Source organism: Nerophis ophidion, linkage group LG02 (genome assembly GCF_033978795.1).
Source record: "Nerophis ophidion isolate RoL-2023_Sa linkage group LG02, RoL_Noph_v1.0, whole genome shotgun sequence".
NCBI lineage: Eukaryota > Metazoa > Chordata > Actinopteri > Syngnathiformes > Syngnathidae > Nerophis > Nerophis ophidion.
The window spans coordinates 50883836-50910270 of NC_084612.1; the positions used below are offsets into that span (position 1 = coordinate 50883836).

General features: G+C 43.4%; 1 protein-coding gene across 5 annotated transcripts in view; it reads right to left on the reverse strand.

Annotated features, from left to right (window-relative positions):
• LOC133542108 (plexin-A2-like) overlaps window positions 1-26435 on the reverse strand; it is a 372047-nt gene that overhangs the window by 218111 nt on the left and 127501 nt on the right. For 4 of the 5 annotated variants that reach the window (XM_061885956.1, XM_061885972.1, XM_061885963.1 and 1 more), the window contains exon 4: window positions 9566-9700. In XM_061885956.1, coding sequence (XP_061741940.1) covers window positions 9566-9700 — 135 coding nt within the window. Of the gene's footprint in view, window positions 1-182; window positions 4221-9565; window positions 9701-26435 lie in introns of all 5 variants that reach the window. The other variant, XR_009804063.1, reaches the window with a different exon arrangement.

Consider the following 26435-nt stretch of genomic DNA (forward strand, 5'->3'; position numbering starts at 1 on the left):
GTTTCAATTTTGTCCACTAGCGACGCTGAGATCATTATTCATGCGTCCATTACGTCTTGTCTCGATTACTGTAACGTATTATTTTAGGTCTTCCTATGTCTAGTATTAAAAGATTACAGTTGGTACAAAATGCTGCTGCTAGACTTTTGACAAGAACAAGAAAGTTTGATCATATTGCTTACTTGCTTATGGTTGTCCATCGAGTCTGATGACGACATCCACTTCTATCTGTGAGTTCGTTGGTGGCTGAATAGCCCTATCCTGTATACACAGATCCTACTGCAGGTAGGACATGTAAATGTGGTGGTGGAAACGGCAACGATAGGTGTATTCCTTCTGAGTCTTTTCTCCTGTCTCCTGGCTGTCCTATCCTCCTCCAGCAGGCGGGTGCCATCCTGGCACAGCTGACGCCAGGTGTTACGATAAGCAGCCACACCCTCCAGGGCCTCAGGTCTGATTTTACACTTCCTTAGTGCAGTCTTCAGCTGGTCTTTATATAGTTTTTTTCTGCCCTCCAGCAGAGCGACGACCATGGTGTAGCTGGCCGTATAGCACTTTGCGAGGCAGGCGGTCTGAAGGCATCCTTACTACGTGGCCCAGCCATCGTAGTTGGTGCAGGGTGATCATGGCCTCAATACTCCTGCAGTTTGAGAGTATTTCAGAATGAGGCACACGATCACACCATGTAATCCCCACAATGCGCTGTAGGCAACGTATGTGAAACTGCTCTAGGGCCTTGATGTGGCGGATGTAGGTCACCCAGGCTTCACAGCTGTAGAGGAGAGTAGTGAGGCAGATGGCTTGATAGACAAGACCTTTGTGTGAAGATGGAGGTTCTTGTTTTGGAAGACCCGACGCCTGAGTCTCCCAAAAGCTGCCGCTGCCTGCTTAATCCTTTTCTGGACCTCACTATCAACAGTGTTGTCACCAGAAAGAATGCTCCCCAGGTACCTGAAGGATGGAACGACTGCTATTTTTTTATCCAGAAACAGTGAAGACAGGTGATGTAAATGGCTTGTTGGAGCTCCACTGGCAGAATACTTCCGTCTTGCTGGTGTTGACGGTCAGTCCCATCCTGCTGTACGAACAGACTGGAGATCTTGTGGGCTGTGAGATACAACAACCCAGTCATCTGCGTACTGCAACCCAACAATTCTCTTCTCTCTGCAGTTTGGTGGTAGCCTGAAGCCTTCTGATATTAAAGAGGTTGCCATCTCGACAAAAGTCCACTGTCACACCGCTGCTGTTCTAAATCGCCTTGTGGAGAAGCTTAGTAACACATAGCAAGAAGATGTTGAAAAGCACTGGTGCTAGTACACACCCCTGCATTAGGGGCGGACTCTTGACCTCCTATGGTCACTCAAGCAGTCATTCCATCATGAAACTGACGGAAGATGTTAACAAACTTAATGGGACAGCCACACTTGAGGAGGACCCATAAAAGTTCTCTCTGAACAGTGCCAAAGGCTTTGGAGAGGTCGACAAAGGCCATGAATAGGTCCTGATGTTGTTCCCTACATGTTTCCTGCAGCTGTCCAGCTGTGAAAATCATGTCCACTGTGCTCCTACTCTTTCTAAACCCGCACTGTGACTCAGGCAGAATCGACTCAGTGATGTTATTGATCAGCCTCTGGATTTTACCGGCAACAGCAAGGAGTGAAATGCCCCTACTGTTGCCACAGACATTCTTGTCACACTTGTTCTTGTAGATATTGACAACATTGGCGTCTCTCCATTGTTGTGGGACATTCTCTTCAGCCCAGACTTTTGTGATGTTCAGGTGTAATGCTCTTGTGAAGACGTATCCTCCTTGCTTCAGTAGTTCAGCCGGGATTTTGTCATTACCGGGGGATTTGTTGTTTTTGAGGGAGCGGGTAGCTTATCGGGCCTCCGGGAAGGTTGGGGGCTTGTCCAGATTGTGCATAATGGGAAATGTAGGCAGTTCATCCAGAACAGTGGGGTCTGCATCAGATTCCTGATTCAACAGGGTGCTAAAGTGTTCCGCCCATCTCAGCAGGATGCTAGGTTGGTCCTTCAAGGTACACAGGCCGTCTGCTGTTTTCAGGGGAGTGATGCAGCGGTTTGTTGGGCCATTGGTCTTCTTGACAGCGTTGTAGAAGTTGTGCATGTCATTTTTATCGGCAAAGGTTTGGATTTGAAGTGCCTTTTTTCTCCACCACTCATTCTGCATCCTCCTAACAGCCCTTTGCACTTCTTCTCGAGCTCTCTGCCATTTCTGCCAGGTGAAACTGGATGAAGGGTTCTCTAGGGTTGCCCTGTGTGCTCTGTGCATATCCTTCAACAGGACATGGATAGTGTCCGAGTTTTCATCAAACCAGTCTTGGTGATTCATGCTCTTGAAGCCGATTGTTTGGACTGCTGGCTCATAGATAGCCGAGCTGATAGAGTTCCAGTTCTGGTCAATAGTGAAATCTCAGAAGAGTTTAAGGAAGACTCCACCTCCCCAAGTTTTTCAGCCAGGGAGTGGCGAAAGTCATTTCTTTGGTCAGGGTTTTCCAGGCGGGCGCAGTCTAGCTTCTTCCTTTTGGGTCTTTGCCGTCTCAAGGGGGGAGCACTTGCATGTGGACATTAGCCATAATCAGATCATGATCTGTCCAGCACTCTGCACCTCTCATGGCACGGGTGATGAGGATATATTTGATGTCACTATGCCTCACTATGATATAATCTATGAGGTGCCAATGTTTAGAACGGAGGTGCATCCATTAAATCTTATATTTAGCCTTCTGCTGGAAGATGGTGTTGGTTTTGGTTAGGTTATGCTCTGAGCAGAGAGTAAGCAATCCCATCCCATTTGAGTTAACCTGACCAACTCCATGTCTGCCAAGTACTCCATTCCATATCCTGCTGTTCGGTCCCACTCTGGCATTAAAATCCCCAAGCAAGAAAATCTTGTCATTCTTGGGGATCCAGCAGAGAGCCTCATCAAGTGACTGGTAGAAGGAATCCTTGACCTCACTCTCAGATGGCACTGAGAAGTGTGGCGTAGCGATTCCTGACCAGGGGGATACGGAGGGTCATTAGTCTCTCACTAATGCCGACAGGTGTTTCAGTGAGTCTTGGCAGCAGGGTGTTTTTGATAGCCAGTCCTACACCATGCAGATGTTGTCCTCCTGAGGGGTAGCCTTTCCAGAAGAATGTGTAGCCCATACCTTCCTCAGTTAGAGAGCCTTCATGGGGACATTGCAGCCTCACTCAGGGCGGCAATGTCAATGTTGTAGCGATTCAGCTCTGCAGCAACCAAGGCAGTTTTCCTGTGAGGTCTTTCAGATCTGCCGTACGAGTCCAGGAGAGTTCTTACATTCCATGTTGCCAGTTTCAAGTTGCATGATTTTCTATTTTTATTTCGACCACGGGTATATGGAATGGCCCGATAGGTGCGGTATCCTATCAAGGCGAGATTGAGTGGGCAATTTTTAGGCCACCTTTTCTAGGCCCGTCCTCAATTGAGGTAAGCAGTGCCGTCCCTAGATAAGGCTGCTCAAAAACACAGGGGTCTGCCGAAAACAGCTTCCACTCAACCGAGCTGTTAGCGACCTATACCCTGTGCTGTTGCCATGCAGGGTTCTAGCTAAGAGCTTCCAGTCCATTCAAACCTGCTCCCGTCGCCAGAAACCCCATCGCCGTCAGACTTCAACCAGATGTAATTTCAGGTACTGTTCACCATGGTCGAAGTGGGTACCTGTGCAAGGAGATATTTAAGTGCTAAAGGAGGTGCGCTTTCTCCAGTAGCACTATCTTCACCACAATGAGGTAAACCCGGTGGCGTGGGTGAGCCCATGACGACCAGTCCCCCACCATGACTGCAGGAGGTTGCCGGGTCCTTAATCTTTCAAGGCCTGCCTATTGCGCACCACCAGCACATTGCTTTTTGTCAGGGTGTGCTCCTTTAGCCTTTGCCCAAAATAAGCTGACCCACAAGGCAATGGGGCTATTTACCCATATTTGGGGCAGGGTTGACGGGCGTCAGGGTGTGTTCCACACAATGGTGGGCCTATACGCCACGTCTATGGGGCCCACTGCTGCTCCGAGATCCCCTTCAGTTTAGTTAGGGGTCCGCAAAGACCCTTATCCGTGTGTGGCCACGAGGATGCACTGAAGGAGTCTTAGTGGTGGAGAGGCTTTGTACCAGCAGGAGGAGACTTACGCACTCGCCTCCTCTTTTCACTCCCCCGAGGGGGGATAGCTGGCGGTGGTAGCTGTAAGCAGAGAGTAGCAAGAATAAAGCAATATGCACTATCTACAGACATTTCTCTACTTCTACTGCACTAGACCCGTCACACACCCTCCATCCATCCATTATCTACCGCTCATTCCCTTTTGGCGCCTATCTCAGCTACAATCGTCACACACACCCTGATCATTTTACACCTATACTGGCTCACCTGCACTGGCTTCCTATACACTTAAGATGTGACTTTAAGGTTTTACTACTTACGTATAAAATACTACACGGTCTAGCTCCATCCTATCTTGCTGATTGTATTGTACCATATGTCCCAGCAATAAATCTGCGTTCAAAGAACTCCGGCTTATTAGCGATTCCCAGAGCCCAAACAAAGTCTGCGGGCTATAGAGCGTTTTCTATCCAGGCTCCAGTACTCTGGAATGCCCTCCCAGTAATAGTTAGAGATGCTACATGAGCAGAAGAATTTAAGTCCCATCTTAAAACTCATTTGTATACTCGAGCCTTTAAATAGACCCCCTTTTTAGACCAGTTGATCTGCCGTTTCTTTTCTTTTCTGCTCTGCCCCCCTCTCCCTTGTGGGGGGGTGGGGGGGGGGGCACGGGTCCAGTAGCCAAGAATGAAGTGCTGGCTGTCCATAGTCGAGACCCGGGGTGATCCGCTCGCCTGTGCATCGGTTGGGGACATCTCTGCACTGCTGACCTGTCTCCGCTCGGGATGGTCTCCTGCTGGCCCCACTATGGGCTGGACTCGTCCCAGCTACAACGGGGTTCTATTAACACTGATACGATGGTATATACGGCGGATACTGCCCTCCAAAATAGTTTCTCTCGTTTTGAGGAAATAACATTAGAGGAATTGTTACAACGTGTAAATGGAATAAAACAAACAACATGTTTACTTGACCCTCTTCCTGGGAAACTGATCAAGGAGCTCTTTGTATTATTAGGTCCATCAGTGCTAAATATTATAAACTTATCACTTTCCTCGGGCACTGTTCCCCTAGCATTCAAAAAAGCGGTTATTCATCCTCTTCTTAAAAGACCTAACCTCGATCCTGACCTCATGGTAAACTACCGACCGGTGTCTCACCTTCCCTTTATTTCAAAAATCCTCGAAAAAATTGTTGCGGAGGCGCAGTGGGAGAGTGGCCGTGCGCAACCCGAGGGTCACTGGTTCAAATCCCACCTAGAACCAACCAACCTCGTCATGTCCGTTGTGTCCTGAGCAAGACACTTCACCCTTGCTCCTGATGGGTGCTGGTTGGCGCCTTGCATGGCAGCTCCCTCCATCAGTGTGTGAATGTGTGTGTGAATGGGTAAATGTGGAAGTAGTGTCAAAGCGCTTTGAGTACCTTGAAGGTAGAAAAGCGCTATACAAGTACAACCCATTTATCATTTATTTATTTAAATGAACACTTAGCGTCTAACAATCTATGTGAAACCTTTCAATCCGGTTTCAGGGCAAATCACTCCACGGAGACAACCCTCGCAAAAATGACTAATGATCTATTGCTAACGATGGATTCTGATGCGTCATCTATGTTGCTGCTCCTCGATCTTAGCGCTGCTTTCGATACCGTCGATCATAATATTTTATTAGAACGTATCAAAACACGAATTGGTATGTCAGACTTAGCCCTGTCTTGGTTTAACTCTTATCTTACTGATAGGATGCAGTGTGTCTCCCATAACAATGTGACCTCGGACTATGTTAGGGTAACGTGTGGAGTTCCCCAGGGTTCGGTCCTTGGCCCTGTACTCTTCAGCATCTACATGCTGCCACTAGGTGACATCATACGCAAATATGGTGTTAGCTTTCACTGTTATGCTGATGACACCCAACTCTACATGCCCCTAAAGCTGACCAACACGCCGGATTGTAGTCAGCTGGAGGCGTGTCTTAATGAAATTAAACAATGGATGTCCGCTAACTTTTTGCAACTCAACGCCAAAAAAACGGAAATGCTGATTATCGGTCCTGCTAGACACCGAACTCTATTTAATAATACAACTCTAACATTTGACAACCAAACAATTAAACAAGGCGACACGGTAAAGAATCTGGGTATTATCTTTGACCCAACTCTCTCCTTTGAGGCACACATTAAAAGCGTTACTAAAACGGCCTTCTTTCATCTCCGTAATATCGCTAAAATTCGCTCCATTTTGTCCACTAAAGACGCTGAGATCATTATCCATGCGTTTGTTACGTCTCGCCTCGACTACTGTAACATATTATTTTCGGGTCTCCCCATGTCTAGCATTAAAAGATTACAGTTGGTACAAAATGCGGCTGCTAGACTTTTGACAAGAACAAGAAAGTTTGATCACATTACGCCTGTACTGGCTCACCTGCACTGGCTTCCTGTGCACTTAAGATGTGACTTTAAGGTTTTACTACTTACGTATAAAATACTACACGGTCTAGCTCCATCCTATCTTGCCGATTGTATTGTACCATATGTCCCAGCAAGAAATCTGCGTTCAAAGGACTCCGGCTTATTAGTGATTCCCAAAGCCCAAAAAAAGTCTGCGGGCTATAGAGCGTTTTCCGTTCGGGCTCCAGTACTCTGGAATGCCCTCCCGGTAACAGTTCGAGATGCCACCTCAGTAGAAGCATTTAAGTCTCACCTTAAAACTAATTTGTATACTCTAGCCTTTAAATAGACTCCCTTTTTAGACCAGTTGATCTGCCGTTTCTTTTCTTTTTCTTCTATGTCCCACTCTCCCTTGTGGAGGGGGTCCGGTCCGATCCGGTGGCCATGTACTGCTTGCCTGTGTATCGGCTGGGGACATCTCTGCGCTGCTGATCCGCCTCCGCTTGGGATGGTTTCCTGCTGGCTCCGCTGTGAACGGGACTCTCGCTGCTGTGTTGGATCCGCTTTGGACTGGACTCTCGCGACTGTGTTGGATCCATTGTGGATTGAACTTTCACAGTATCATGTTAGACCCGCTCGACATCCATTGCTTTCCTCTTCTCCAAGGTTCTCATAGTCATCATTGTCACCGACGTCCCACTGGGTCATTATTGTCACCGATGTCCCACTGGGTGTGAGTTTTCCTTGCCCTTATGTGGGCCTACCGAGGATGTCGTAGTGGTTTGTGCAGCCCTTTGAGACACTAGTGATTTAGGGCTATATAAGTAAACATTGATTGATTGATTGATTGACTCTCACTATTATGTTTAATCCACAATGGACTGGACTTTCACAATATTATGCTAGACCCATTGCGCCGGTCTCCCCTGGAGGCAGGGGGCGCGGTGTCACCCACATCTACAGTACGTCAGACTGAAGGACATCACGTCTGACACTGTGATCAGCAGCACCGGAGCACCGCAGGGAACGGTGCTGGCCCCTCTTCTCTTCACCCTGTACACCGCTGACTTTTGCTACAACTCAGAGCTGTGTCACGTCCAGAAGTACGCGGATGACACTGGCATCGTCGGGTGCATCAGGGACGGCAAAGAGGAGGAGTTTCGGAACCTGGTGAGGAACTTTGCTGTCTGGTACCACACAAACCTCTTGCAGCTCAATCCGTCAAAGACCAAGGAGCTGGTCATTGACTTTGGGAGGTCGAGTCCAAGGTCACAACCTACTGTGATCTAGGGAGTTGAGGTACAGACCGTGGACTCATTCAAGTACCTCGGGGTTTGGGTGGACAATAAGCTGGACTGGACTGTTAACACGGACCAGCTGTACAAGAACGGACAGAGCAGGCTGTACTTCCTCAGGAGGCTGCACTCCTTCAACATTTGTAGAAAACTCCTGTGGATGTACTACCAGTCTGTGGTTGCCAGTGTTCTGTTCTACATGCTAGTGTGCTGGGGGGCATTACATCTAAGAAAGACAGCTCCAGACTAGAGAAACTGATCAGACGGGCCGGTTCTACGATCGGAATGAAATTGGACTCACTGGTGACGGTGGCAGAGAAGAGGACTGTGGACAAACTAGTGAGCATCCTGGACGATGCCAGTCACCCTCTGCATAGCGTTATCAGTAGCCAGAGGAGCCTGTTCAGTGCTAGACTGCTTCATCCCAAGTGCAGGACTAAGAGACTCTAAAACGTCTTTGTCCCACACGCTATTAGACTGTACAACTCCTCTCTGGGGAGGGGGGCAGGGGGTACTAGGATGACAGGGGATGCAAAACAATAACAGTGCAATACGTTTTCATAACATGGTCACTACTGCCTAGTTTCTCTTGTTGTATTCTTATTTTACCGTCATATTTTTATTCCCATTGTTGCTTTTTATTTGTATTCTTATTATAATATTTCTCTATTTTGTTTCCATTTAAACCCCCATTAATTACGTTTTACTTTTTTAACTTGATCTCAACTCTGTACACTGCTGCTGGAATTTTAATTTTCCTGAAGGAATTTTCCTGAAGGAATCAATAAAGTAATATCTATCTATCTATCTATCTATCTATCTATCTATCTATCTATCTATCTATCTATCTATCTATCTATCTATCTATCTATCTATCTATCTATCTATCTATCTATCTATCTATCTATCTATCTATCTATCCATCTATCTATCCATCCATCCATCCATCCATCCATCCATCCATCCATCCATCCATCCATCCATCCATCCATCCATCTATCTATCTATCTATCTATCTATCTATCTATCTATCCATCTATCTATCTATCTATCTATCTATCTATCTAGCTATTTATCAATCTACAGTATCTATCTATCTGCGGTTCTGTCCAAGGTTTCTCATTGTCATCCCACTGGGTTGAGTTTTTCCTTGCCCTGGTGTGATATCTGAACCGAGGATGTCGGTGTGGCTTGTGCAGCCCTTTGAGACATTTATATAAATAAACATTGATTGATTGATTGATATTTTGATGCGAAAATAAATGTTTTAAAATGCTGATTTGCGTGTCTTCCTGGAAATCAGCATGCCTGAGACTACCACCAAACATCCCTGTCTGTACAGCAGTGTGAGTGGCACTGAGAGCCAGGGCTTGAAGTCTCTTGCTCAAGGACGCAGCAGCAATGACTAGCATGGCGGAAGCTGGATTCACACCAGCAACCCTTAAGTAAAAAAAAAGCCTTTTGTCACAATCTCTTTCCTCATTTGTTCACTTGAGTGACAGGGAGAGAAACCGCGAGTTTGCAAAGTCAGCAGGTATTTCCTGTCGTATCAAAATCATGTGGTAATTGTCTTCTGCAGTTGGTTCAAGTACACACATTCAACGCCTCATTCAATATCCAACTGGCCCTTCACAGATGCGTGGCAAGGACACCTTGGACTGAAGTCCAAAGGTTTCCAGATGTTTTATGCCGTTACCTACATCCACTACGATGGCGCCAGCGCCACGGAACACATGCCCGTACCTGATTGTCGGACATGACGTAGAGCGAGTTCTTGTCCAGGGAGAAAGCCATGTCCCGGAGGACGGGGCTTTTTTCTTTGACCACTGTCACCGTCTCGTACAGCACTCCCCCATCCAGCGGGCCGTCCACTCGGATCTGTGAAGGAATAAAAACACATGAGGGTTTACATCTGTCACTATAGGAACTGGGACCCAGGTGCGTACTTGCTAACCCTCCCGATGTTCCCGGGAGACTCACGAAATTCAGTGCCCCTCCCGAAAATCTCCCGATTTTCTCACGATTTTTTCCTGATTTCCACCTGGACAACAATATTGGGAGCATGCCTTAAAGGCACTGCCTTTTCTCTCACCTGAAAAGGAGACTAATATATATGTCTCCGTTATCCATAGGTTTATCTATAACCCATAAAGTAGGCAGACACAGAGCTATTTCTCAGAGTGTGTTTATTGACACTGACACACAACATCCGGATTCCCATCATGCATTGCTTCAAAACTACGGCAAGTAGTAATGTTCAAAAACAAAACAGAAACGAAGCAGAGGAACACAGAAGAGACATGGCGACAACAAGGAGAAGTACGCTTGCAAGTTCCAAAATGATTGGAAAAAATAATTTCAGTTCATCCAGGACAGCTCAAAGGGGAAAAGGTATGCTTCCTGCGAATTTTGTAGATCAGACTTCTCCATTGAACACGGTGGCCGAACGGATGTACTCATTCATGAACGGATTATTTTATATATATATATATATATATATATATATATATATATATTTATATATATATATATATATATATATATATATATATTTATTTATTTTTTCTTTTTTTTTCAAGTATTTCTTTACATATATATATATATATATATATATATATATATATATATATATATATATGAAGAAATACTTGACAATATATACACTCCCCGCTAGCCCCCCCCCCCCCAACCCCCACAACCCCCATCTCCCGAATTCGGAGGTCTCAAGGTTGGCAAGTATGCTCAGGTGTCAAACTCAAGGCTAGGGAGACGACTCTGATTTAACATGGCCTGCCGAATCATTTTATCTGGCCCAGCAGATTTATCTACATGACCCGCCATGCTATTTTAGGTTGCTCGTCACCTCATTTGATGTGATCCGCTGCATTATTTAAAGTGACCCGCAAAGTCATTTTTACATGGTGTGCCGCATGTTTTATGGGGCTTATTGCATCAGTTTATACGGGCCGCAGCCCGAATTCGGAGGTCTCAAGGTTGGCATGTATGCTCAGGTGTCAAACTCAAGGCTAGGGAGATGACTCTGATTTAAAATGGCCTGCTGAGTCATTTTATCTGGCCCTGCAGATTTATCTATGTGGCCCGCCACACTATTTTATGTTGCTCGTCACCTCATTTGATGTGATCCGCTGCATTATTTAAAGTGACCCGCCAAGTAATTTTTACGTGGTGTGCCGCATGTTTTATGCAGCTTATTGCATCAATTTATACGGGCCGCAGCCTTATTTACGTGGCCCATCACCTCATTTATGTGGCCCGACAAGTAATTTTATGTTGCCCGCCGTTTCATTTTATGTTGCCTACCGTGACGTTTTTTGTGCTTGCCACATCATTTTGTGTGGCCTGTCACATTATTTTATGTGACTTGCCAAATTTTTTTATGTAGCCCACCACACCTTTTTATGGGGTCCTCCCGTGTTATTTTGCGGCTTGCCGCATCATTTTATGTTGCCTGATGCATTATTTAATGTGGTCCGCCACATACTATAAAAGTGACCTGCTGCGTCATTTAAATTGGCCCACCGCATCATTCAAAGTGGCATGTTCCATCATTTTTTGTTGCCTGCCAAGTCATTTTATATGGTCCACCGTGTCATTTAAATTTGTCCACAATTTTCAAGGGACCTGTCGCGTTGTTTTACATGGCCCACTGCATTATTTTATATGGCTCGCTACATCATTTTAGGTTTTGTTTTATGTTGCCTGCCGAATAACTGTGTGGTTCGCCGCATCATTAAAAGTAGCACAAGTAATTTTATGTGGCCTGCTATATCATTTTATGTGGCCCAACACGTTATTTTATGTGGTCCGCCACTTCATGTTATGTGATCTACCGCTTCATTTATGTGGCCTGTCCCATTTTACAGCGGCCTGTCAATTTATTTATGTGGTCCGCCAGATTATTTTTTGTTGCCCGCTGCCTCATTTTATGTTGCGCGCCAAGTCATTTTATGTGGTCCACCCTGTCATTTACATTGGCCCGCAAAGTCATTTTATCTGGTCCGCCAAAATATTTTGTGGGCCTGCCACATTCAATCATCATTTAAGGGACCTGTCACATCATTTTAGGTGGCCCACTACATTAAATTATATGGCCGTCACATCATTTTATGTTGCCTGCCGGATCCTTTTGTGTGGTCCGCCACATCATTTTAGGTGGTCCTCCCATGTTATTTTACGTTTCAATTTATGTTGCCCGCCAAATCACTGTGTGGTTCATTTAAAGTAGCACAAGTCATTTTGAGTAGCCCGCTGCATCATTTATGTGGCCCGACGCGTTATTTTATGTTGCCCTTAAAGTAATTTTGTGTTGCCTGTCGCATTATTTTACATGGCTTGCCACGCCACATATTTTTTGTTGCTCACTGCATCATTTTATGAGGTCCTTTCGTGTTATTTTATGTGGCTCGACGTATCATTTTATGTTACCCGATGCATTATTTAGGAGGCCCCGATGCGTCAATTTTTGTGGCCCGCCGCAAAATTTTATGTGGTCCACCGCATCATTTTATGTGGTCTGCCACATCATTTAAGGTGACCCGCCACATAATTTTTTTGGGCCTTTCCCATCATTTTATGTGGCCCGCCGTTTCATTGAGGTGGCCCGCCACGTCATTTTATGTTGCCCCCCCAAGTCATTTTATGTGATCCACCATATCATCTTATATGGTCAAATAAAGTGTCCCACTAAGTCATTTCACGTGGTCTGACGCATCATTTAAAGAGACCTCATTTTATGTGGCCCACGGTAATATTTTATGTGACCCGCCGCATTATTTCATGTTGCCCGACAGGTAATTTTACGTGGTCCACCAAGTCATTTTACATGGTCTGCCAAAACATTTTGTGGTCCTGCCATTTTAAAACTATGTGGTCCACAGTGTCATTTAAAGTGACCTGCTACATCATTAAATTGACCTGTTGCATCATTGTAAGTGGCCAGCCATTAATTTTTTGTTGGCCGTCAAACAATTTTATGTGATTCTTTTTACATGGTCCTCCACTTTAATTAAAGTGTCCCACCGTAATATTTTATGTTCCCCGCCAAGCCATTTCATGTGGTCCACTGTGTCATTTAACGTGGCCCACTAAATGATTTCATATGGTCCGCCAAAACCTTTTGTTGTACTGCCAATTTCAATCATCATTTAAAGTGACCCGCTACATCATTTAAGTGACGTGTCGCATCATTGCATGTGGCCTGCCGCATAATTATTTGTTGCCCGTCAAATAATTGTATGTGGTCCTCCGCCTCTTTTCAAATGTCCGAATTAAAGTGGCCCACCAAGTCATCTTATGTGGCCCACCGTGTTATTTTATGTGACCCGCCACATTTTTTTATGTTGCCTACCAAGCCATTTTATTTGGTCCATCGTATCATTTAAAGTGACCCACAAAGTCATTTTATCTGGTCAGCCAAAACATTTTGTGGTCCTGCCACTTTCAGTCATCATTTAAAGTGACACATTACATCATTTAAGTGACCTGTCGCATCATTGTATGTGGCCTGACACATCATTTTTTTTGGCCTGACGCATCATTTTTTGTTGCCCGTCAAATAATTTTATGTGGTCCGCCGATTCATTTTACATGGTCCGAATTAAACGGGCCCACCAAGTCATTTTATGTGGCCCACCATAATATTTTAAGTGACCCGCCACAATCTTTTATGTTCCCTGCCAAGCCATTTTATGTGGTCCATCGTGTCATTTAAAGTGGCCCACCAAGTCATTTTATCTGGTCCGCCAAAACATTTTGTGGTCCTGCCACTTTCAATCATCATTTAAAGTGACCCGCTACATCATTTAAGTGACCTGTCGCATCATTGTATTTGGCATGTCGCATAATTTTTTGTTGCCCGTCAAATACTTTTATGTGGTCCGCCGATTCATTTTACATGGTCTGAATTAAATGGGCCCGTCAAGTCATTTTATGTGGCCCACCATAATATTTTAAGTGACCCGCCACAATCTTTTATGTTCCCTGCCAAGCCATTTTATGTGGTCCATCGTGTCATTTAAAGTGGCCCACCAAGTCATTTTATCTGGTCCGCCAAAACATTTTGTGGTCCTGCCACTTTCAATCATCATTTAAAGTGACCCGCTACATCATTTAAGTGACCTGTCGCATCATTGTATTTGGCATGTCGCATCATTTTTTGTTGCCCGTCAAATACTTTTATGTGGTCCGCCGATTCATTTTACATGGTCTGAATTAAATGGGCCCGTCAAGTCATTTTATGTGGCCCACCATAATATTTTAAGTGACCCGCCACAATCTTTTATGTTCCCTGCCAAGCCATTTTATGTGGTCCATCGTGTCATTTAAAGTGGCCCACCAAGTCATTTTATCTGGTCCGCCAAAACATTTTGTGGTCCTTCCACTTTCAGTCATAATTTAAAGTGACCCGCTACATCATTTTAGTGACCTGTCGCATCATTGTATTTGGCATGTCGCATACTTTTTTGTTGCCCGTCAAATACTTTTGTGTGGTCTGCCGATTCATTTTACATGGTCTGAATTAAATGGGCCCGTCAAGTCATTTCATGTGGCCCACCATAATATTTTAAGTGACCCGCCACAATCTTTTATGTTCCCTGCCAAGCCATTTTATGTGGTCCATCGTGTCATTTAAAGTGGCCCACCAAGTCATTTTATCTGGTCCGCCAAAACATTTTGTGGTCCTGCCTCTTATAGTCATCATTTAAAGTGACCCTTTACATCATTCAAGTGACCTGTTGCATCATTGTATGTGGCCTGACGCATCATTTTTTGTGGCCTGACGCACCATTTTTAGTGGCCTGACGCATCATTTTTTGTTGCCTGTCAAATAATTTTATGTGGTCCGCCGCTTCATTTTACTTGGTCCGAATTAAATGGGCCCGCAAAGTCATTTTACGTGGCCCACCATAATATTTTAAGTGACCTGCCACAATCTTTTATGCTCCCTGCCAAGCCATTTTACGTGGTCCATCGTGTCATTTAAAGTGGCCCACCAAGTCATTTTATATGGTCCGCCAAAACATTTTGTGGTCCTGCCATTTAAATCATCATTTAAAGTGACCCGCTACATCATATAAGTGACCTGTGGCACTGCATTATTTTACATGGCTTGTCACTTCATTTTATGTTGCCCACCGCGTCATTTTAGTTGGTCCGTCGCCTATTTTCCAGTGACTTGCCAGGTCATCTTATGTGGTCTGCCACATATTTGATTTGGCCTGCTGCACCATTTTATGTGATTGCCTCATTATGCCGTGTAAATAACAGAATGTGGAAAAAGCGAATGCAGTGAGTACTTCCTGGATGCACTCTATATGTGTCGGCTTGTGTTTTGTGGCGGCTTGGCTCAGCGGCTAGAGTGGTCTACAAATGGAATTTGGGAGTTTTGTTACCCCCCTGGCCCTGACCCTAATACCGTCAAAGTGTCCTCGTGGAAGATAGAGTTCCTCGTTGTTCCTGATGCTGCAAGCCTAATAGTGGCCTTTCAAAAAATAACACTTTTCACAGTTTCACACCGTCTGTCCACGTTTAAGGGCCAGCCATTTGGATTTGTTATAAACACGATGGTTGGACACCATACTGTTCTGACTCACTGATCACCTCACCCTTGTGTCGCCATCGCCATGTCGATGATGATGATGATGATGAAACTACTTGTTACTACTTTGCATCGCACAACTCGGCCGTGACAAATTGATTGTAAATCCAAAGCGACAGAAAGTTGGATGAACCAAAGATGAATTTAGGAGTGTGATCGATCAGCGTCGCTTGTGCCCAAGTCTGCCTCTCAGACGGCATGGCGATGACGCCATCCGCTTCAGCGCCATCCGCTTCAGACACGTGTGTTTGCGCACGCGTGTTGTGTGTGTGTGTGTGTGTGTGTGTGTGTGTGTGTGTGTGTGTGTGTGTGTGTGTGTGTGTGTGTGTGTGTGTGTGTGTGTGTGTGTGTGTGTGTGTGTGTGTGTGCGTGCGTGTGTGTGAGACTTAGCATCGACTTTTAGCCGCCCGCGATCTTTCGGGGCTCATTAAATGCAAACACAGAGAGCAGATGCCCACCAGAGGAGAGTTTCCCATCCATTCTGTGTGTAATTGCACTGAAAACAAATTAGATGTGGCTGTCTGGCTAATAAGTGGCGTATTGATCAGGGGCTGCCAAAAAAGGAGGCGACGTGAGGAAGTTGAAAGCTACTAAATTTTTTGGAGGTTTCTGATTGTAGAGTTTTTGGACAGTAAATTTCACACTCGACTTGACAAAGTACAGACAGGCATGTGAGCACTCTGCGAGGAAAAACAAGAGGAACATTTCTATCAGCATAAAGTGTTGCCACGCAAACCCTCAAAAAAAATGTTGAAAATCAAGACTGTATTTACTGCAATTAGGTGCATTTCTACACTATATTTAACCTTTAGATTTATGCATCTACCAACCGCTTTTTGACACTTACATGTCCCATGTAACGTTACTAGATCATTTACCAAAATTATTGTGTGAATGCTCCAAAGCATTTACAAATATAGTTTTCCTTCTTCTTCTAAAGATTTTGGCGCTCTGCCTTCCACATTTTTCACTCGATTCAAACCATTCCAACTTCAATCTGTTCATCTTATTTGGGTATCGGGGGCTTTCCCTTTTCCCAAATTCCAAAAATTCCCAGAATTCCAGGTTGTCCGGGACATTTTCCCTATTCAAAATTATTTGGCCATTTTTTAAACTTCCACCATTTCCACATGTTTTAACCCATTCCACCTTCCTGGAAATTTAAACTACCTTTTTTCCAAGTTCTAAAAAAATTCTAGGATTTCCCAGAATTCCTTGTTTTCCAAAGCCCCTATTTGCACCCTGTTTTCTGGCGACTACTCCTTACACGTTTTTCAACCCATTTTCAAAACATTCATCTTCGGCTATGTCTACACTAAGCCGGATAACCCCTTAAACAAATAATTATTTAGCCTAAGCCCTGTTTCAGCCACACTAAACCAGCATTTAAGGTTCCCCTCCTCGGACAATGTTTTACACGGGTAAGTGCGCCGTCTATTTCTTGCATAGACTCCATTGATCGTTTATAAACTGAGTTCGGAGAGGAAGTGACGCCCGAAAGATATCGCCCCACACAGAAAGTGACATCACATATGAATACCTTAAAGGCCTACTGAAACCCACTACTACCAACCACGCAGTCTGATAGTTTATATATCAATGATGAAATCTTAACATTGCAACACATGCCAATAAGGCCGGTTTAGTTTACTAAATTGCAATTTTAAATTTCCCGAAAGGTATCCTGTTGAAAACGTTGCGGAATGATGACGCTTATGTTGACGTGTGCGTGTGACGTTATTGGTTGGAGCGGATATTTCAGCCCAGCTGCAATCACGTCTAAAAGTCGTCTCTTTTCATCGCATAATTACACAGTGTTTTGGAAATTAGTGTTGCTGAATCTTTTGCAATTTTGTTCAATTAATAATGGAGACTATAAAGAAGAATGCTGTTGGTGGAAAGCGGTGGATTGCAGCTGCTGTTAGCAAAACAAACACAGCCGGTGTTTCTTTGTTTGTTGTGAAGCTTCACTATGAAGCAGAGCGGTCAAGCGAACAAGTTTCTCTACCACATGTCAACCAGCAAGTTTTTGGATGAGAAAATTGTGATATTAAGTAGGCTCTTACCGGAGACTTGAGCAGAGTTTGCGTCCTCCTGCAGCAGCTGTCAAAAAGGTAGCTGTGACTTTCTTGGCTCCTCCATGGCTTCCATGGAGGACCTTCACTGGCGGTCACCGCAGCCCTCCGACTTTCAGGTATGACTTTATAATCTCACTAAAACACTAGTAACACAATAAGCAGATTAGGGATTTTCCAGAATGATCCTAGTAAATGTGTCTAATAACATCTGAATCGCTCCCACTGCCGTCGCCTTTTTTTTTTTTCCTAGTACTTCACTCTAACTTTCCTCATCCACAAATCTTTCATCCTCGCTCAAATTAATGGGGAAATCGTCGCTTTCTCGGTCCAAATCGCTCTTGCTGCTGGTGGCTATGATTATAAACAATGTGAGAATATGAAGAGCCCTACAACCCGTGACATCACGCGTACATCGTCTGCTACTTCCGGTGCAGGCAAAGCTTTTTTATTAGCGACCAAAAGTTGAAAAATGTATCATCAGTGTTCTCTACTAAATCCTTTCAGCAAAAATATGGCAATATCGCAAAAGTATCAAGTATGACACATAGAATGGAGCTGCTATCCCCGTTTAAATAAGAAAATCTCATTTCAGTAGGCCTTTAAGGGAAGCAAGTGAGCGATTGCAGCTATTTCGGATACAACACATTTCAGACGACAACATGGATGGTTGAGCGACATTTTCCGTAAAGCCAAATTTTTCGTGTAAAAATAAGCTTTCCCTTTCCTCAAATTCCAAAAAACCCCAGAAGTCCAGGTTTTTTCAGGACGTTTTCCCCATTCTAAATGAATTGGCCATTTTTCAAACTTCTCCACCATCTCCACATTTTTCAACCGTATCAAACCATTGCAACGTCAACAAATTCCACCATCCTGGAAATGTAAACTACATTTTTTCCAAGTTGAAAAAAATTCCAGGATTTCCCAGAATTCCTTGTTTTCCAAAGCCCTATTTGCATCCTGTTTTCTGGCGACGACTCCATCCACATTTTTCAACCCATTTCAACTGTTCCACCGTCAAAACATTCCTCTTAGGCCATGTCCACACCAAGCCGGATAAACCCTTAAAAAAATAATTATTTAGCCTAAACCCCGTTTCAGCCACACTAAACCAGCGTTTAAGGTTCCCCTCATCGGACAATGTTTTACATGGGTAAGTGCGTTTCTTGAACCTCTGGCTCTTAGCTTTGTATGGACTCCATTGATCATTTACAAACTGAGTTCAGAGAGGAAGTGACGCCAGAAAGATAGCGTCCCACACAGGAAGTGACGTCAGAAAAATGGAGGCGAGTCATCCAGACATGCCCGAGTAGAAATCACACATGAATGAATACCTTAAAAGAAGCAAACACGTGATTGCAGCTATTTCAGATACAACACACTTCAGACGACAACATAGACCAAACCTTGGCATTCTGCGCCCCGCGGGCCACATCCGACTTTTAGTGCGTTCATGTCCGGCCCGCGTGAGGCCAATCATAAATTACAAAATACATTCAAAAAAGTATCTATGTTGAGTGTGCAATACAACAGTGCTGCTATAGTTTTGAAAAGCCTTAATGGTATTACTTCCGTGTGGACGTATGCTCATGCGCAATTGTGAGTGAATGGGAACAGTGGCAATCACAAATTACAAAACAAAATTAAAAAAACATCCATGTCGTGCGTGCAATACAACTGTGCTGGTTTTTTTTTGGAAAGTGTTTTTTATGGGCGTATGTCCGTGTGTAACCTGAGAATGAAGGTGCACAGCGACAAGTAATGCCCAGTTACCACCGAGATGTCAGCTCACGCTAAAAAAAAAAAAGTTGATGATGAATGCCGTGTTTTCAACAGGATATGTACTGCCAAGTATTTCTTTACAGAGATGAAAGGTAAAGCCGTGTGCTTAATTTGTGGTACACAGGTTGCTGTGTTTTAAGACTATAATTTGAATCGCCACTACACGACGAAGCAGGAGGAAAAATACCGGAATCTGTCCATTTCTGGAAGGGGAGACGACGACAGACTACGAAAAACACCGAATTCATTTGGACTGGCAATGCAGACAATTACTAGTTATAGTCCGTGATGTATGTCGAGCGATTACTCAACGTTTAGTTTTGTACTCCATACCTATTGTGAAGCCATGAAGATATCTATGATTGTTGTAAAATTGTCTTTATTACATTGTTTACTTTCACACGTCCATGTTGAGAACCACTGTCTTATATTTAGATTTCGCGCATCTCTCAGGGAAATGGGCACGCAGCGACTGAGACCGAGATGGATGGTCTCTCTTGCTCAAGGGCACAAGAGCAATGACTAGCATGGTGGAGCTACATTCATAGGAACCCTATATTTGTCCGTATGTTTGTATTGATATTTCATTTAAAAAAAAACAAAAAAAAACATGGTAGTGATATTTTGACGCAAAAATAAATATTTAAAAATGTAGATTTTTGCTTTGCTGTATTTGTAAGAATCTGGACGGAATTGGGATCAAGATGGCGCCCAAATGTGTGGCACAACCAGGGGGTGATCAAGGGTGATGGGTCAAATGCAGAGAGTAATTTCACCACACTTAGTGTGTGTGTGACAATCATTGGTACTTTAACTTTAACTTAACAATGTTTTGCCCTCTCTGTATTGTTTGTATGGTTTATGACAAATCTACTGACTACTGACTAATTAACAGCGGTCTTGCATCAGGGACTGTCCCAAATTATTCAAACAAGCTATTAAGGAAACTGTGCTGAAGAAACCAAATTTAGATCTTTCTATTTGATCATATTTTAGACTTGTTTTGTTTATTTCAAAGATTTTACAGCAAACTTTTACAATTTCAGTCTTATCTTGATTTGCTATTCTTGCTGTTTTTCAGTCCAGTTTAAAAATCTGCACTTTTAAGGGTTTTTAACTACATTTTATTATCCACTGATTCTGGTGATTCTACCATTTTAATTATTTTTGATCGGACTGCTGCATTGGAGACAGGGGATCACACTACTCTCATCAGTCGCTTGGAACAATGTGTGGGTTTAAGAGGTCCACCCTGAAACTGGTTTGGGCCATGTCTGACAAACAGAACTTTTAAGACACAAATTGATGATTCTGCTTCCCTCTCCCGCGGTGTCTCACAGAGCTTGATCCATGGACCGATCCTGTTTTCAGTTTACATCCTGCCCAAGCAACACATTTTTTTTTAAATATATCGTATCATCTTTATGCTGATGATAAGCAAAAAAGAAAAGTTACAAGTTCAAAATCACTTTTAAATTGTCTTGACAAAATATTTCTAAACTTAAATGAGAACAAGACAGAAGTAAAACTGTGTCCATGAGAAACAAGAAGGGAGTTTGTTGTGTCTTCGCGGCATCGGAGAGTCTCAAAGCCAGGGAAACAATCCAAGTTAGAATGTTTTGGTTGCGAATTAAAATAAAATGTGCTTTTCACTCTGAATTGTCTATGACTGATCCTCAAATCCAGCGGGGCAGACAGTCTGATGTGATCCAAATCACAAGATTGTGCACAGTTCTTCCCAATCCTCCAATCATTAGTGGCAGCTTTGGGGTACTTTGAAGACTCCCAGCAACTTCCAATTTGTCGACAAACCAGAGCAACGCTTACTCCAATCAGCAGATGTCCTGTTGACATAATTCCGAATAGGTAGATATCTTCATGTCCTCCATACCATACCATACCAACTTTATTTATAAAGCCCTTTAAAAAAAACTACAGTTGAAGAACAAAGGGCTGTACACCACAAATAAATAGAGGCAAAGGACAGACTAAAAAATAACATTTAAAAGAGAAGTAAAATACACATTGAAAAAGCAAATACAAATTACCCTAAGAACAATTTGTTAGATAAAAAGCAGTTAAAAAGTTAAAAACAGTTAAAAAAGTTAAAAACAGTTAAAAGTCTCGTGCTGGGTTAAAAGCCAGTGAATAAAAATGGGTTTTAAGAAGGGTCTTAAAAATAGCCAAAGAAGGGGCCTCTCACACATGGAGAGGGAGATCATTCCAGAGTTTGGGACCCGCAACAGAGAAGGCTCTGTCCCCCCTGAGCTTGCGCTTTTATTTGGGTACCTCCAGGATCAGCTGATCAGCTGACCTGAGGGAGCGGGTGGGGGCATAGAGGTGGAACAGCTCAGATAGGTAAGGTGGGGAAAGACCATGTAAGGATTTAAAAACGAGTAAGATAATTTTAAAATGGACTCTAAAAGACACAGGCAGCCAGTGGAGGGAGGCTAAAACAGGAGTAATGTGCTCTCTTTTACTTGTGTTGGTTAAAAGTCGGGCTGCTGCATTTTGGGCCAGCTGCAGACGTGAGAGGGAAGATTCATTGATTCCAAAATACAAAGAGTTACAGTAATCCGGCCGAGATGTGATAAAGGCATGGTTTACTGTCTCAAACTGTTGTCTAGAAAGAAGGTTTTTAACCTTGGCCAGCTGACGTGAATAAAAAAAGCTGGCTTTCACCACTGTATCAATCTGACGGTTCAATTTTTTTTTTTTTTTTTTTTTTCTTAAGATGGCGCTGCTGCAGTGGCTGCTGTAGGCAGGAGCTCTGTGCTCTTGTGTCATCCTTTCGTGTTTCCCTCTTGTTTTCATGTGTTATTATATTTTTTTGCATTTTGGTCCAGGACCCTTTGGGACTGTGTGACAAGGGGTGGCACTTTCGTGACCTCTGTGGTGCTTTTTTTGTGGACTTCTGGATCTGCCTCCCGGGAGTCTTTTGGCCATGGAGACCAGCTGCTGGGTGTTTGCCACACCAGAGTCTGTTTGGAGGGACTGGAGAAGATGCGGATGAGGGGACAGGGCTGCGGAGCTAGCACTGAGCGCTGGGACGGAGAGGCTTCGCGGTGTCTTGACTGGGTGAGCAGGTGTCGGACACCTCAGTCACCTATGACGTATCCTCGCTCATCCATGCGGACTGGACACTGGCCGAGAGTGGAGTCGGCTGTCTTGGTTGCTTTGTTGGGTCTGCTCCTGTCTCTGGCCATGCTCCCTCCACCCCAACGGACGATGGCATGGAACACCGCAGAGGCCACCACAGTGTATATGTTTCTTTTACTTTTTATTCATAGCTGTATGTAGAAGTGTCTGGTTGTATCTGCTGCTTTAATGTCTTTAATGTCCTCTGTGTTCTTTGATGTTTGATGTTTCCCTCTTACACACATGTAAGAGGGATGTGTACTATGTCTATGAGTTGTTGTTTTGTTCCCTTGGCCTCAGTCTGCACCTCCTCTCCAGGGCCCAGGCTAAGACCGATTTTTTTTAAATTTTATTTTAATCTTCTATTCTTCCACCCCCTGTTTACCTGTATGTCATCTTTTTTGTAAGGGGCGCTGGAAGCCGGCAGACCCGTCAGCGATCCTGTTCTGTCTCCCTGTAATGTTTGTCTGATCTTGAATGGGATTGTGCTGAAAATTGTAATTTTCCTGAAGGAACTCTCCTGACGGAATAAATAAAGTACTATCTAATCTAATCTAATCTAATTTAAAATCACTGTCAATACGAAAGCGCAGGTTGGTGACCATGGGCTTAACGTGCAAAGTCAAGGGGCCAAAGTCAACAGGGGCGAGCTCAGAGGTACCACTAGGTCCAAACACTATTACTTCTGTCTTCTCTTCATTGAAACTTACGAAGTCTAGGGCCACAGGCCTTGATCTATTCAAGGCAAGCAAGTAGTGGCTGCATTGAAGAGGCATGATTTCTCTTTAACTGTGTCATCAGCATAACAATAAAAACAAATAACATGCTTTTTTTTTTACATTAGCAATCATAATTTCACATCATGCAGATGTTATAGGGTAAAAGAACTAAAATGAAAGCAAAGGAGACAACTTGGAAGAGTTCTCATCTTTACTCTTTAGTGTAGGGCTGTAGTGCAACTGTGCATCATACTGTCATTTAACATAGCCTACTGTTCATCAACAACATCAGAAATACATTCATGCAATACAACATTGTAAATAAACATAAATGAACTGTAATAATCTTTTCCCCAACTTGTGTTTAAATCACTCACAATTTTTCCCTTCATCTACTTATTTTTATTGTTGCTTTTCCATCCATCCATTTTCTACCGCTTATAAAGTACAGTAGTTTGGAAATGTGTGAATGATACATTAGCAATGTTACCTTGATTTGTGTAGATATGTTTGTCACTAATACTCAAATACAAGCAGATTAGTGTCTACTGGGACAATGACCATAGAGCTTGATGGTACAGTTACTGCCTGAGCAAAAAGGCTTTTACTAAATATGAATATTACTTAATATTAATTAATTATATTTTATAGTTGTAAAATCACATGGTCATCTAGTGAGTTTTTATTGTATTTCCACCACAAAGATTTGTTCATTAGTATTTTCAAACCGTTGCTCACTTCTACACAAATACATGAAACTAAAAAATAATTTAAAAAATAAAACGGAAAGGTGAAATCCGGCGATCTGATTGGCTGTTAACCGTGGTTTAAATATTGAGCACTGCTACTATTCTAAAGCCTTATCACAGCGTAGGCTATCACTCCGCCTCAGGCATGTATGACTGTTATGAATGGAAGTTGTTGTCATGTACTGTTGCAGTCCGTTGTAAAAGACAGCTGATGTTTTTACGATGTTAAAAAACGGACTAAAGTAGTTGAATTCACATGTTCAAGGTTAACTTTCACCTCCGGGGAGGGTTAACAATGGTAGAGGGGACCCAGTATTGACTTTCACCTGAAAAAAAGCGGAGGAAAAGATTAGATGCAGTGCTAATTTGGAGCTAACGTCTGGATAGGTGGGACTATTTTTTCCACAGTGAGGCTATTTTATTGGATAATATGTATTTCTTGTTCAATAAAACTACATTAAATTGATTGAGTATTCCTATTTCATATTGCCTTCATTGGTAACCGTTTTATAAAAGCAATATATCACTCCAGTCCATGGTATATGCTGATTATACCACTCTAAGGGGCGTGACTGGAGTGATATATTGTTTAATTATTCAATATTGTTGAGCCTCTATACACCCTTGGAGTAACTTACAGTTTGACTCCTAAAGAAGTCTTTTATATCCAGTTTTCTTTTCATTGACATCCTTCAAAACCTATAGCACACACGCACGCAAACAGACACAAACACAATGTAAATCACACCACTGATATTAAAATACATCTAGTTACCGTGTGCCAGGAACAACAAATGCTGAACATGTTGACAACTTCCACTGACAGTTGCACTGCCTCTCGTCCGGTCGCTAGCAACTAGCATGTAGGCTACCTTTTACAAGCAGAAGGAGTGACAGCGGGGACAGCCAATCACACGTAAGTTAGCATGAAACCGGCAACCAATCAGGGAGCGATATTTAGGTTAGAGGCGGGACTTCTAGCAGAGACCGACATTTAACCCTTTCTGTGCCATAATTATTGACTAAACATTACAGGCAGTGGTTGTATTGATAGTGACTACACAGAAGCGGCTGGATATTGGTAGGGACGTGTCCCTAGCGTCCCTACCCAATTCTACGCCCTTGAAAACTGGTCCTAAAACTGAGCCCTGTGGGACCCCACAGGTGAATGGAGCAACAGAGGATTCAGAACCAGCAACATTTACAGAGAAAGTCCTGTTAGTCAAATATGACTTCAGCCAACTCAACGCAGTACCGCAGAGGCCCACTTGATGCTGTAAGCGGCTAATTAAAATATTATGGCCCACCATATAAAATACTGCTGTTAGATCCAGTAAAACTAAAATCACATGATCACCTAAATCTGTTGCTCGAAGGATGTCATTAAAAAAATCTTAATAATGCTGACTCGGTACTATGGAGGGGTTTAAAACCAGACGGAAAGACTTCTAAAATATCACAGTCCTCTAAAAAAGTGTTCAACTGGGTTAAAACAATCTTCTCAATGATCTCTGAGAGGAAAAGCAGCTTAGAAATGGGTCTAAAATGGGCTAAAACTGAACTGTCCAGACCAGGTTTCTTTAAAAGCGCTTGAACCACGGCGTGTTTAAAACTGGTAGGAACCACACCAGAAAAAAGACTGCTGTTTTAAATGTTAAGAACAGGCCGTATGGAAGAAAACACTTCTTAATGTAGGAGGGACAGCATCATGGGCCACATAGTCACTTGCTCAAACTGATTAGAAACAGCAGAGTAGTTAAACGGGAACGAAGGGTCAGAAGTTGGAACAGAAATGACAGCCCTTGTTATGGCAATCTTATCAATAAAATACTCAAAAAAGGCATTGCAGAATTCAGAGGAGGGTCCCAAACATGTAGGCTGAGGGGGCATTAAGAACAGAGTCAATGGTTTTGAATAAAACACAAACTATTTGAGGCAATAATGTTTGCCAAATGTTCTATTTTTTCCTCTTTTACTGTGCTCTGATATCGATGCCAACAGTCCTTTAAAGTCTGGAGTGACACCTGAAGCTTTTCCTTCTTCCACCTGCGTTCAGCTTTGCGGCACTCACGTCTGATCGCACGTGTTCTCTCATTAAACCAGGGTTCTGATTTAGTTTTAGCCTTTTTGATTTTTAAAGGAGCCACTGAGTTCAAGGCGGTCTCACAGGTGGAGTCGAACAATGCACTGAGTTTCTCAGTGTCAGAAAAAACAGAGTCAGAGGGTAAAAAAAACTGGTTTAAAGCAATAATAAACTGACCAGCAGTGGAAGGGTTAAAAACTCGACAGAGACGCGCAGGAGCTTGCGCTCCAGCTGTCAAACGGTTAAAACTGGCCTCAAATATGACAGGCATATGGTCTGACAGCCCATTGTCACAAATGTCCAAGTTAGACACAGGTAGACCATATGACAGGACAAGATCAAGTGTTTGACCACGTCCGTGTGTGGGGCCAGACCCAAACTGTGTCAAATTAAAAGAGTCTATAAGGTTTAAAAAATCTTTCACCAGAGGCTTGTCGGGACAGCATACA